We start from the raw sequence: 14,576 nt of genomic DNA, 5'->3' as shown, positions 1-14,576 counted from the left end.
TAACACAAACCTATAGCGTTATACCGTTATAAGTATAGTATACTCCATCATATCATACGCACAGATCTCCGATGCGCAGTTAAATAAACATGTTCCACTTTAACAATGTGCTAAACAAATGTCCTGTAACATGACCAATTATTTTGTATCGCTGTCTCTGTTACCCCTAATGCAAGTAAACAACACAATCACTCATTACTAACAAATCGTAAAGTGTTTTACCCCTCGGTAATAGTTAAAAACTCCACATGCCCAAAATACAAAACACATATCTATATATCTGCAGCTAGAATTCTCTATCAGACAAACAAGTTACTTAACTTCATGTAATCCAGCATCCTGCCGGAGCGGGATTTTTAAGATGGCTGCCATGAGGTTACCTGGAAGATGGCGAGGGTGTCGGTCCAGCAGTGTGGAAGGACGTGACCGCCTCATCTATAGAAACACTCTGAGAGTGAGGAAGATGGGAACACGGAGGAGGAGAGACGAACGGAGTGGAGGACACATCAGAGAACAACGCATATAAGGATCCAGCGAAGGAATCGCCCGGCAGGAGCAGCGTTGGAAAGGAACGACATGAGCTAGAAGCCACGCTCAACATCAAGGAGATCGGGGAGAGACTGCCCATAGACACTGCCATCCAGTCCAGCCGTCCTGAGGGGATAGAGGATGCTGTGACCCCCTCTGCCACGTCCCCGGAGGGCCGTGGCCTCAGGCAAGTGTCTTTTCTGCATTACGTCTCTATAGGGAGGTGGTGGGGAGAGTAAGAGACACACCCACTCACCTTTTGGTCAGAGCACGTGGGCACAATCACTGGGCTGCCTAGGTGAAGGTAAACCAGTAAGCCTTATCTCATCATCCTTACAGCGTTACATTTTTTTTCTTGTTTTGAGGGAAAACTCTGGCTGACCATTGGGACCTGGACAAGGGAGCAAGCCTTGTGCAGTACCCTGGGAAATAGAAGACCAGACATAGGACAACCCATAGAGACTGTGGATATTAGTTACCTGCCCTTGCCCCTTTCCTTTTTTCTGACTGATTTGAGTTGCCAGTTTTGTGTACAAAACCCTGTAAGGACAGCGAAGGCGGTGGCTCTTCCTACTAATAAAAAGAGACGCCTGTCAGATCCCTCAGCCTCTGTCTCTATTTTGTCCTGATTGTCCAAACTTCAGTAACGCATTTTCTGGCTGGGACTCTATCTAGCTGCAGATTGCTTACTGAACCTCTGATCCTCCCACTCTGCGAACTGTGTTATCACATAGAGATAATTCAGGACCTCACTTTAGGCTCCCTAGTCATTCCTCCTCAGCTTGGCTCTGCGCTTCTAGTAAGAAAAACAGTCCAGAACTGAGGTAAGTGTGCTATGTAGGCACAGGGCACGTCACTTCGGGCACGGATGATACTAATCATGCTATGCAGAGCCAAACGACGCCACCTTCCAGCACACAAGGGAATGGCTAAAAAATTCTGGTAACCCGTCTGGTAATATTATACGGTAAGGAATCTGCGGCTAGATAGACCCACTACCAGATAAGGCATTACCGAAGGTAAGGAAGTTGATCATTAGGGCCTATTTCTTAAACAATGATTGGCTCTCGGACTTCAGACTTCTATGTGATTGTGAATTTCCTGACAGATGGCTACAAATTGGGTTTCAGTTCTGTGGACTGAATATGAATGTGGGAGGAGCAGAAGTCGAGATTTTGGCTCACATATTCAATCAATCACAAGTCTTTTTTCGGCTTGAAGAAAAAGAGCCATAAAAGCACAATTTATGTATATGCAATAAAATTGGCATCAAAACAACCTTTTGACTACAATTCAAACTCCTAAGAACAGTGTCACTTTAGTTACACGTAAGTGCGCAAGCAGAATAAAACATAATAGCGGTGTTACAAGTGTCCTGAGAGTAATTTCAAACATACAGTTCATTATTAATAAAAGACTATATAACTCCAGCATCTAGAGCATGTTAGTTTTGTTGCTGGAGGTTCTTAGGCTTGGATTTAACTTGTGGATTTTATTCTGGTGTATACCTGAGAATTCTGCCGGGAATGCCCTAGAGGTGCAGATTGACTCCTTAGTTGACATAAGACCACCGTATTGTTAGCGCGTACTGTTCCTGCAGTCCTTACATGCTGCTAATAGGGAAGAGCTTGCTAACCGGAGTTAACAATGTTTTCCTAACTAGGGGTTCGTTTATATCTCTGTCAAATCGATGATGGACTGTGTGCATGACTTCAAGATGATTTTTGTCGGAAAGCTTAGTACTTGCTTTCAAAATGTATAGTGGACAGCATTAGTGCAGTCCCATTCTATGCCATTCTTTTCCATTTTTCCCTGTTACATCGTCTAATATCTCAATCCAATACCTGATGTATAAGTTTGTTTAAACAAAAGTAGACCATGTCAGGCGTGTTTTCACAAGCTACTGTTTTGGGCACCTTTTTGAGTATCCTCTTGAGTACTGTTGAATGTGCACTAATTTATGTGGTGCACAGATCTGGACTTTGGCTGACCATACACTCCCCATTCCTACCAGTGGGTTCTTCATGTGATTTAATCATATTGTTCTTCTGTGCCAGCCACGCACTTATAGATCTAAGAGTATTACAGTCCAGTATATTCAGATCCACTTCGTTAGTTGCTGTCCTTATAATTCCAACTTTGTAGCCAGTAGTTGTAACATTGGCCATTGCATCCAGTGATCAAGGCCATATTGTGCACCTGGTTGGCTTTGCAGTGTTTAAATCAAGGGTGAGCATTCTCTGTTAGACTGAGGTCCATTGACGGTCTCCATTCTGCCCACCTAGTCATGGTTTTAATTTGATCCGTAGTCTGATGTCCAGTGGTTAAGCCTATACTGTACACCGCACTTGTGTCCAGTGGTTTAACTGATAGTGTACACCCCACTGGTATTCAGTGATTCACTTTGTAATGTGCACCTGACCAGATGTTCACCATTGTATTCAGTGGTTCAGACCAGTCGGCATCTCACTGATGTTGCAGTGGGGATGGGATTTGCACTGAGCATATCATTTGTGTAAACTCCAGTACAAGCTGCACTTGATCGTATGGACTGTTGCGGGGATTCTGCACCTACACAGAACTATGCCCAGGAAAACACAACCTTAGTGTACAGGGGTGTACCAACCTACCACCTTAGTACCTAAAATCCCAAAACCTACTATCTATAGTGTCTCATTCGTTCTCCTCCAAAATCACAAAGCTACAAATGATTAGACAACCCAGAACACAACACTCCCAACTCTCTCAGGAATCGCGGTAGCAAGACATACCCTTTCGCACGCACTTGTCCCCAATAAGAATTGGCAGAGTCACTGTAATAGTTCAAAAGTTTTATTTTATCTATTGTGCTCTATAACGCAGTATACGGCCCACTACTAGGAGCAAAATGCATAAACTCAGAACAATTAGCATTGTTACAATTCCATAGAGTACGAAGGGGGATGTCATTATATAAAGACAGTGGAAAAAGGACTATAAGGCCTAACCACCCTCCCCTTGACTGGAAGAAGATTATTATATAAAAGATCACTGGGCTTTGTCAGCAGACCCCATACCTTAAAGCCTAGATGTAAGGTTTACACCATAGCAACAGCATAGCTCTTCTCCATGGAAAGGGCTCTCTCCAAGTGTGTGTTAAAACAACATGCATCCCTATAATATCAAAGTACAGGTCTCCAGCAGCGCAGCTGTGTTTAGCATGATTTGTCTATGTGCCAAGGACTGACCAGAATAGAATAACAAGGGGTATTGTTTATTGACCTTGCACATCGTGTTCAGACTAAACTCCAGGAACTTAGCAGAGAACGTGAAAAGCTGACAGTTCTCATGTGAAAGGCATAAACAGAGTCCTGTCAAAACAGTCATGTAGTAACGTTTGCAAAAGCAGCATAATGGCAGCAAACCTCATGCTAACTTAGCATTGTTAACACTGACCTTAATGGACATATAACAGGACCTTTTAGTCCCAGGCTGAGGTTTAACATCAACAGTTCAACAATACATTCTTTGCAGAGATGCACATTAGGCCCCATAAGGGTGATCAAGCGTACTAGATTTGCACACCATGAAGGTTTATTAGGAGATTGGCAAATATACAAGCTCAAATCATTCTAATTAATCATAAAATAATTATCTTGAAAAATACATGGGTCCGTATAATTCAAAGCAATTCAAAACAGCAAATACATAGGCAAACTATTTAAAGTTGTCATATGCAAATCAAGCAAATTTCAGTTTCCACTGAAGGTAAGTTCCCTAACATGCTAGGCTGAAAGTAAATCAGGAAATTAATGAGAGAAGTCGAGCAGAAGGGGTCAGCATATAAATCCTCTAAAAGGCCGAATCGATAAAGATTCTGACAGATAAACGAGAAACCAAAACGTTGTGTTCTAATGAGCGGAAGCGGAAACAACGCATCTTGCGCGCCCGGAGGCGCTACTTAACTGATCACGACCCCGGCAGAGCGGGGGCTGTGTACCGAGTTTCTGACCACACTAGGGTGATCCCTGCAACGTACCTGTGAGGCTTCTTGCTGGCTATCGCGTCTCCCTCCCGCCATCGCCTGCAGTCTCGATCGTTGTGTGGAGGGAGCGCACGAAGGGACTACAATACCCAGGTTCCCCTGGGGCACAAAAGCGGAAGCGGAAACAACGCATCTTGCGCGCCCGGAGGCGCTACTTAACTGATCACGACCCCGGCAGAGCGGGGGCTGTGTACCGAGTTTCTGACCACGCTAGGGTGATCCCTGCAACGTACCTGTGAGGCTTCTTGCTGGCTATCGCGTCTCCCTCCCGCCATCGCCTGCAGTCTCGATCGCTGTGTGGAGGGAGCGCACGAAGGGACTACAATACCCAGGTTCCCCTGGGGCACAAAAGCGGAAGCGGAAACAACGCATCTTGCGCGCCCGGAGGCGCTACTTAACTGATCACGACCCCCGCGACGCGGGACGCGCGCGGGCGACGCCGGGAGAAGCCCGGGACAAGGGCGGGACCGTCTGTGGCCGTCCGAGGCAGACAGAGGCAGGGCTGGGCCCCCCCCCTTAACTTAGTTGATTTGGGGGTATTTGGCTGAGAAACTACTTCTGGTCACCTGCATCGACATCTGCAATGGGGAAAAAGACGACAGCTGCATCTAGAAGAACGGGTAAGGCTAAACAACATGCAGCACCTACTACCCCACTGCCAAGCCTAACGGCCATAGACAAAATGCTGCAAAAAACAATAGGGGTCGTTGCTACGGCTATTCAGAATACCGAAAGACGCCTTTCGCTACCACCAAGCCTGCCCTTGTTTATGCATCATGATAATTCCTCTGATAAATCCCTTGATTCCCTACTCGCGACATCTTACGCAGGGCTTCCGGGTACAGCTACAAAAGAGAATCACCCTAACGGAAATACAGCACCTCATGACCACCTGTCCACGGATACCAGGTTATCGTCAACTCCGACCATGTTAGAGTCAAGGCAAAATGGGGATTTGGATCTCCTGCCATCTCTAGTTGACAACTCGATTCATATCGAAGGGATTGACTTATGCCATGATTTTGAAGCCCTGGACTCAGGTGGGGATAAAAGCACTAGTGGACCTATGCAAACAAGGGGCCAGAAAGCAAAGAGACAAAAAGCTAAGAACAAACGGAAAAACATTGAGCCTGCACAAAACAAACAGAAGGGTGGGAACAGTCAATCACGGAGATCTGTTGCCCCTGCAGTATCAGATAAGTCTAAAGAGGCTGGCCTATCCAACAGGATGGATTCGTCCATTATAGAAATCAACACAGTGTCAGGGACTCAGGGATTCTGGGGGAGAATGGAGACATTGATATCTACTCTCTTGGGTCCTCTGAATCTACACGTTTCTAATATAGAAAAAAGGATGAGAGTCTTGACTGATCATGTTGCTCAACTAAGTTCTGGGCGCCATCAAGAAATCTTTCCGTCTCTAGGGGCAACTACCACCATTGATGATGTCCAAACAAATCAGCCCAAAATGTCTAACAAAACTAATAACAGGGCTCCCTTGCTGCTCCCAATATCAGGCACAAGTAAAAACCTACCATCTGTGGAGCACCGTGCTAAACGGGTACCTAAACCAACATTACCCAAGGCTGCCACCCCTATAGTCACGGCTCAAACTGGCCCCAAAAGTAATTTGGCATATTTGGGTCAAATTAACACTGACGTGTTACCTGATCCATCCCCCCCCTCACCTAAACCGGATCAAACTATCTTAACAATAGCCAAGCAAATTCCGGCTCGTATTAGTCTACCCCCAGAGTGTGGACCTTATGTCCTGGTTTTAGCCAATGTCCCTAAGTTAAGGAAAGACCAAGAGGAAAACTTTGTTAGCCTAAAAAACAGAACCCTCCACTGGCTATCTAGATATTGTCAATTTCCGATGGATGGCGCTGGAGAAATTATTCACACCCAAAGAGTGGGGTGGGTGAGCCCCCTAAGGAAAAGGTTTGAAGGGGACTGTATAATTATAAACTTTAAGTCCCCTCTATGGGCCCAATGTACGCTAGCAAAAGCCCCACAGCCCTCCCATTGGGAATATAACACCACACTTCTCCCTCTGGGGTATTTCTATAGGCACCTAATAGATCCTAATCCTAGTTTTGGGACTCATTTCTTGGGACATCGCCAGGACATTAATACTGATTATAGAATTAATAACCGCCGTTTCCACCAGGGCCAACATCCTGATATTAGTAATGGCCTTCCATTGGACAATGTGACTGCACCACCTGCACACCAAATGTCATATCCCCCTTTCTTAGTCGCTCCTCAGCACATTCCCAGGGTGAGGCCGTATGCAGTGACCAATCAAAATATCCACCCGGATGAGCATGAGAGGAGACACTTGTATAATGTCCCAACATATAATCGATTTGAACACGCTTTCTCAAATCTAGAGGAATTGGACTGACTGGGGGACAGTGACAGGGACAGTGAATGTGCAGAGGCAACTAATGCAACCGAGAGCCCTTTAGATCAGGTAAAAACTGTCATACATCAAATCACGGCCGTACAGCCTGCCTTGGTTGAATTTTCAGTTGTATGTGAGGATATCATAACAACCCCCCAAATTAACCCCAGGCAGATAACCAGGGAAAAGCATTTAAGCACCCCTAGCGGCTGTGATCTGTCAATCCTTAGCTGGAACGTTGCAGGCATAGAATCTAGACTGTCCGATCCTCAATGGGTCCAGCTATTGGATGGCAAAGATATCATCATGTTCCAAGAGACCTGGGCCGTAGGGAACGTGCACATAGAGGGTTATCATTGTTTTAGTGTGTTTGCCTCTAAGTCTGTCTCTGGCCGTGCAATGGGAGGACTTTTCATTGGGATTAGAATATTGGCAGGTGGCATTTTTAAGGACTTATCATTCGGGAACCCAAATATTCAGGTCCTCGAATACAAGCGAAAGACCAAGATTTATTTAATTAATTTTTACAATAACTATTTTAACTCAAGACCAAACAGGAACTATATAGCACTTTCTAATTTATTGGTACATCTTGAAACTAACATGAATATAGGCACAGACGAGAAGTCAGGGATCCTTATCGGGGGTGATTTCAATGCGAAGATTCCTGAAAAGCACCGATTAGAGGATAAAAGCTGCCCAGATTTGGTAGATCGCAGAGGCATTGAGCTTGCTAAGATATTAAATGAACATATTCTTAGCAATGTAATGGAAGCAAGCCTATCACCAAGGATGATTTGTGCCCCAACGCATAGAGGGAGAGATTCTCATTCAACGATTGATTTTATTTTCACATCCCCCTGCCTAATAGACCGTGTTATTGACTCAAACGTGGTTGAGACAACATATGGAGACCACAACCCCCTTATAGTCACCTTATACTTGGGACCTAGCCCAGCATATGCAAAATTTAATGGCGCGAGAGATATTACGCCATCAGGTGATGGTCTACGTCTAAAATGGAGGGGAATTGATTGTGAAGCCTTAATGGATCGTGTAAAAAATGATCACCTTGCACTAATAAATTCTTGCTTACTGCCCGATGGGGACTGCCACAGAATAGTTGCCGATTTTGGCAAACTATCTGTGGCAATTAAAAACTATTTGCTAGTCCCACTACCTACCAAGGCAAAAGACCCAAGATGGTTCGACTCTGCCTGTTCCATGGCAAACAGGGAACTGCGCAGGGTATTAACCACTAAGCCAAGGAATATAGTGGAGGTACAATCAGCTAGGAAACTTTATAAACAAAAAATAGCTGAAAGAAAAGCGGCACTCTTGATGGAACAATGGGAGTCCCTGGTTGTTAGCGCTAACATGAAGAGCAGCGGACCATTTTGGACCGCAGTTAGGAAAATGCGCGACACGGGTAAACACCTATCCCAAATTGGCTGCAATATAACCAGCAACACTTGGGAAGCTCACTTTTCCAATATATATGCTGCCCCTTTTGAAGAAACAAATACCCCAGATTTGGGTCAGTTGCGAGACTTGCGGATCGATCATTCCGAGGTGATGACAGCCGTCAGAGAGAGCCTTGGCAACAAGGCTCCTGGACCAGACGGTCTTCCCATAGATATTATAAAGCACAGTCCAGATCTATGGGTACCAATTTTACATAATGTTTTCAACAGCCTGACAAGAGCGCCTATCCCTATGACGTGGTCCTCTAGTATTATTGTCCCAATTTATAAAAAGGGCGATAGGTCAGACCCAGCTAACTATCGCCCAATCTCGCTCTTGGACAATACTCTAAAAATACTTGGGCGAGTCATTTATAATAGGGTGGTAGAGTGGGCGGAAGATTCTGACCTACTGGATCCATGTCAGATGGGATTTAGGAGCGGGGTGGGCACGGTCGAGCAATGTTTGAATTTAAAACTAATAATTGATAAGTATACCGTTGCTCGATCGTCCCCTATATACCTCGCCTTTATGGATCTTTCATCTGCGTTTGATCTGGTAAACAGATCAAAACTGTGGCCCATGCTTCTCAATTATGGACTGGATGAGCCCTTAGTGCATTTTTTGGCGCATCTCCATACTGACCTTAGGGCTCAAGTCAGAATTGGGTCGGGGGGCGAAGTTTCCGGAGCCATAAAAATTGGTAGGGGGGTTAGACAGGGGTGCGTTTTAGCACCCCTGCTGTTTATTATTTACATCAATGACATAGCAAAGGTTTTAAAACAAGTAACCAGAGATGTCCCAACTGTTCAGGGGCTTCCCTTGCCAGTTCTGCTTTACGCAGACGATGCGGTCCTTATGGCCCGCACCCCTAATGCCCTCCGTTTGCTTGTGGAAAACTTTGTCCATCATATGGAGGGATTAGACCTGCGTGTGAACTTTAAAAAATCTTTTGTCATGTCATGCGGACCTGGAAAACGGAAACTTAATGCCATCCATATCGGGTCCGACAAACTTGACTATGTAAATTCTTTTATATATCTTGGGGTGGCCTTCGCTGCGAACAACTCATGGAGTGGGCATTTTGCCCACGCCACGAGCAAGTTCTCGAAGGCCATCAACTCAATATTGAGTCTCCCACGCCCTAAAAAATTAGGGGCAACCAGTGCTATTTTAAAATTTTTTAGATTGCAGTGTATCCCTGTTGCCACTTATGGGGCGGAAGTTTGGGGCCCTGCTAAAAATCCCGGTATCCAACGAGAAGAGACACGTTTTTGCAGGAAAATATTGGGTGCCCCAATTTCGTCCTCTGAATTCATTTGTCACAAAGAGTTGAACCTCCCTTATATTAGTGACTTTATCAGATGTAGACCAGCCCTATTTTGGCTGAGAATCTGGAGGAATAATGCTGCCTCCTTAACAAAAGACATAATTAAAGATTGTCTTAAATGTGACCACGGCCTCTTAATTCCATGGCTTGCTGGGGTCCAAAAATTATTAAGCGCCGTGAACAAAGGAGATCTCTTTTTAGATCCCTCCAGAACCGGATGTCAAGATAAGGCTGAGGTTAAACAAGCATTATACGCACTTTTTGAAACTGAAAGGATGGAAAGGGAAATATCCAAATCAACTGTTGTCAGATACATGGAGGATGACCTGTCCAGGCAACCTCTCCCACTCTATCTTACTTTGCCAATGTCTAGTTGGGAGAGGTCTCTGTTATTTCGATTAAGGGCAGGTTCTATAAAATTTTCGCTGGGCTTTCCTTTGGGGTATAATCACACTACAGAATATAACCCCTGCCCCTGTGATGGTACCAGCAAACAGAATGATCTGCACTTTTTATTCTTTTGTAAATTTTATTTAAAATATATTAATTGGTTCTTAACACCCTATTTTAGAAAACAAAGACCCCTCTCTTTGGAGGAGTCCTGCTTGAAGTTACTCTCCCTGGACACAGAGGAACTGACCTTTCGTACCAGTACCTTTTTAAGATTAATAATTCGTGTACGCAATATGATGGAAAACCCTTGAAAGATTGCTGTCTTAGTTCCTTTTTAAATTTTTAAAAAATATTGTATCTTGTATATTGTATTAATGAATTGTTTTTATGTCTGTACTTTTATGAATTCAAGTAATTCGAATAAAGGTCTTTTGATTGATTGATTGATGTAATTAACTCAAACTACTGCAGGTTAGCTCTTGAAACGGGAGCGAGATAGAAAACACAGTAACCAATGGTACATTTTCATGTTAGCATGAGTCGTTTAAAATTAGGCCTACAGTGACTATGGGTGACTTTATGTGAAAATCACTCTTTACATATATGTGTATAATGTGCAGATTAGTATATATGTTATGCAAAACGGAAAATCGTAACAATGCTTCACCAATATCCAGAGGTTTAGTCCAGAATGCGGACCTAACATGGCATTTTCATTAGAAACCTTAGAGAAGGGAATATACCCACTTTGCACTCAATAACCAACCTTCTTGCATCAGTTGCTTGCTATTTGGGTGACTTCTGTTGCTTGCCTGCTCTGGCCCTGTGGTTTGAAGAACTTTTATTCTACTAATGTAATTTAGCTGTATTTAAAACCTGTTTCAATCATGACCTTCTTGTTGTTATTTGTTTTGCTCTTTAATGACCTTTGCATTTTTGGTGACATCTGTGTTGCTTTACCATAATACAGCTGCACTTTTTTGTGCACCAGCGCATGTTCTTGTATCTTCTAAGAACATTCAACCACTATTTTTATTTTTGTATTTGACTGAGTCTCAAATGACTACTAAATATTACTGTTTACTTTTGATTTGCATGGGTATGTACGCAGATTGTATTCATATTGGTGACTGTGCTTATTTTTAAACTCCTAGGGCTTTTTCAATGCTGCCCAGAACCCCGGCCCTCCTCCCCCACAGCAGCAGCATGCAGGTGGCGCGAGGCCTGAGGGGCGCTCCCCTTTCTCGGATATCAACCAGCAGCTGGTCACCATGGGATTTCCCCGCTGGAACCTCGGCAACCAGGTGGTAGAGCCAGTGATGTCCATCGTCCTCCTCTTCCTCATCATGATGTTGGGTGTGCGGGGCCTATTACTAGTCGGCTTCATCTATGTAGTCTCGCACCTCAGTCAGCGGTAACAGGCCTCTTCCTGTGGGGATACTGGTTGGTCTGATATCTCTGTAGGCATGACTGTGCTACAATGTATGTGTGCACCTGCTGAAACCACACACTGTTTTTTGTGTGTGTGTGTGCCCGTGTGTGTGTGTGTGTGTGTTGGGGGGAGGATTTACAGGATGATTGTGTATTCTTTTTGCATGACTGTAAATGCAAAAACCTGATTGGTTATATTTAGGACTTAATGACAGGTGGATTAGCCCTAATTTTAAAACCATGGTGGCTAGACTCATGGGACCAGACTTGGATAGCATGTACACAACAGTAAATAGGTCATACATATCCCACCTTGTTAGATGTCTATCAAATTATCTGATTCCCACAGCACGTACCATTTTGAACACCAATTCCAAGTGCCTTTGTGGATGCAGGATTTTTGTACTATACAATTTTGACTCTGTTTCATTTCCAGTTACACCTTTTGAACAATTCACTCCTAGCCTTGTCCTTAGTGAAAAACACTGTCTGCACGTGTTTGATGACCAGCGTGAAATCCCTCACTATGCATGTTGTGTTCCCTGGGGCTGTTACACAATAAGATTTGGGACCTGTCATGGCAATGCTGTAAGTGAGGTCTAGATTTCTGCCCAACCGCGTCGTGCTGGGTCTAATTACACGGACAATGTTATTTCCCCAGAGCTCTCATGTAAGTAATACATTCACACCCACAACAAACTGAAAAAAAAGGACCAGTGTCGTCTCTTTGTTTTTGGCTCTGCTGCTGTTTAGAGCTTCTTTTTGTAACTTTGAGGCATTTTACAGACGATATTAAAGAAGGCAAAGGTTGAGATCCTTCAGTTTAAATCATTATATTTATCAATTCATATTCGTGATTTGTATTTAAATTGAGTTTTGGCATAACAGAAGGAATCCACCATAAAAATCCCGATCTTGGAAGTGCAAGCCCCTAGTGTAAGCTTTGGAGTACCTGGGAATTGGTGAATGCTGCATATTGTTGCTTTGCCTTGAAGCTGCTGTAGTTTCTGTACGCTTTGAAATAGAATTCCGTAACAGAGGAGTGATGTGTTTATGCTTAGCTGTATGCAAAGAAGGTGTTTAAACCTGAATAATTCAGGTCAATGACAAGCTGGTCTTGCTTTAAAGATGTACGAGCTAATGGACCTAATTGATGAAGTCTAGCAGTGGCATCCGCTGAAAAGCGAGAACAGCCATATCCGTGCTCAAACCTTTGATATTTTAAGAAGTGATGGAAATCCTTGAATGCATCCCGAGCTTCACTCGTTAGGCGTTTAAAGGAAGTGGGATGATCAACACAAAGATCATTTTCCAAAAACCCGGCGCACAGCAACTCTTCTGAAAGATGCAGAACGTCAACAGGGAGCAAGTTGGTCTTTGCCTTATACCTCAGAGCTTCAAGTGGATGAAAGTATGGTGGAGTGTCAGCTTCCGGCTCTGCCAAAGTAATCCTGACGAACAGAGAGATTAGCATATGCTGGGGAGCCTGCTTTCCCCACAAATGAATCTCTTTCCTAATTCATGTGGTTGCTTTCCACAAAAAATTGTCCTCTGTATGCCTTCAGTGCCAAATACCTTATTTAGGGGGATTCTGTTTGCTATTTTTGTTCGTTTTAGTATTGCCTTCTTATTCTCTGAACAGTTATTGTGAAATGAACTCTTAGAATCTTTTTTTGTCAAAGTTGTTATCGGACAATCATGAAAGATTTTGACGCCAGCCTTGCAGTGACCTGAAGTGCACCTGTTGCCAGTCTGTCAGTGGCAATTAGTCCAGACTTGAAAAAACACAATGTTTTTGTGGCTCTAATTCTGGAAATAAGGAACAATAAAGAATCACGTTATTTGATAGCCACAATTGTCCATGGTTCAGTGTTTTACCCACCCTTTTAATGAAATCATGCCACATTCTTCTAGTGTAAAGAAAGTTGTGAACGTTTGCTCTTTGTTTTTCATCAGTAATGGCTGCTACTCAGACAACACACATTTTGGGAACTGTTGTTATTTTCTTCAGTACACTTTTTAGAATGCAGTGCCCATGGCCATGGGATCAGGTACTTGCCCTAGATAGCTTACGCTAGCTAAAGTCTGATGCCAATGCCGAAGATCATCAAGGGTAAGTGTTTCAGTCAAACGTCTACAGCAGCTCTCATTACTAACCATAAAATATGCATTTTGTCTATGTAAGTTGTGATGAACTAATTTTGTACCATTTGGTAGAGATTTAGGACTGTTAAAAAAACACTTTAATGCAGAGAAATTGATACGGCGGTCATACATTTGAAATATTTTGCCATCATCACAATCATTTTTACATTGTAGCTAAGTAAGACAATATTACAAGAATGTGTTTCCAAATTTCAGTTAACGTAACGAACAGAAGGAAAGTGGGTTATGTTTACCGTCATTTTCAATTAATCATTACAAACCACTGTAGAGGAAGGCATCTTCTGAATCACTCTTAATCCACTGCTAATTCTCACCAAATGCATATTTGATTCTGTATTTCTGTTGATCTACAGACCACTCCTTAACAAGGGCGCTTTTAGAGATCCCTCACCGGATCACCGCCCTAGTCATTGACCAATTAATGCTAAGAAATCTCCTTAAATGTCACTCTATCAAACCAGGAGAGATTTCAATATGGCATGAAAGACATGACAGCCTATGATCCTGTGCCCCTATGAACGCAGTATACACCCCTTGATCTAAACCGAAGTGAGAAACTTGGATGTGTTAATGGACTTCGTCTTATCCTGGTCCCCCGAGTGAACCAGGGTGCAAGAAATGCCTTCTACAGCATGCAGAATGTATGGTGCAACTACCTGCATTTCTTTCGCGTAGAAACATCAGGCCGCCATCTCCTTTGTCCTATCCTGTCTTGGCCACCTTGACTATGAAAAAAGTCTACGCCAAGTTGCCCTTTCTTTCTACTCTGAAGACAGCGAAGAGCCCAGGACTAGGCAGTGACAAAATGAGTAGAGGTTAATCTATGAGATCCT

The 14,576-nt window shown here is 43.6% G+C and overlaps 1 protein-coding gene across 2 annotated transcripts in view; it reads left to right on the top strand.

Moving 5' to 3' along the window:
- The window catches only part of FAM241B (family with sequence similarity 241 member B), an 89,419-nt gene extending 75,994 nt beyond the window's left edge, over positions 1 to 13,425 (top strand). For both annotated transcript variants that reach the window (XM_085603487.1, XM_085603488.1), the window contains one exon: positions 11,301 to 13,425. In XM_085603487.1, coding sequence (XP_085459613.1) covers positions 11,301 to 11,564 — 264 coding nt within the window. In that variant the 3' untranslated portion in view covers positions 11,565 to 13,425. The remainder of the gene's footprint in view (positions 1 to 11,300) is intronic.
- Positions 13,426 to 14,576: the final 1,151 nt, after the last annotated feature.

This window comes from Triturus cristatus, chromosome 1_2 (genome assembly GCF_964204655.1).
Source record: "Triturus cristatus chromosome 1_2, aTriCri1.1, whole genome shotgun sequence".
Classification (NCBI taxonomy): Eukaryota; Metazoa; Chordata; class Amphibia; order Caudata; family Salamandridae; genus Triturus; species Triturus cristatus.
The sequence above is the reverse complement of the archived record's forward strand: the minus strand, read 5'-3'. Positions and strand labels throughout refer to the sequence as shown.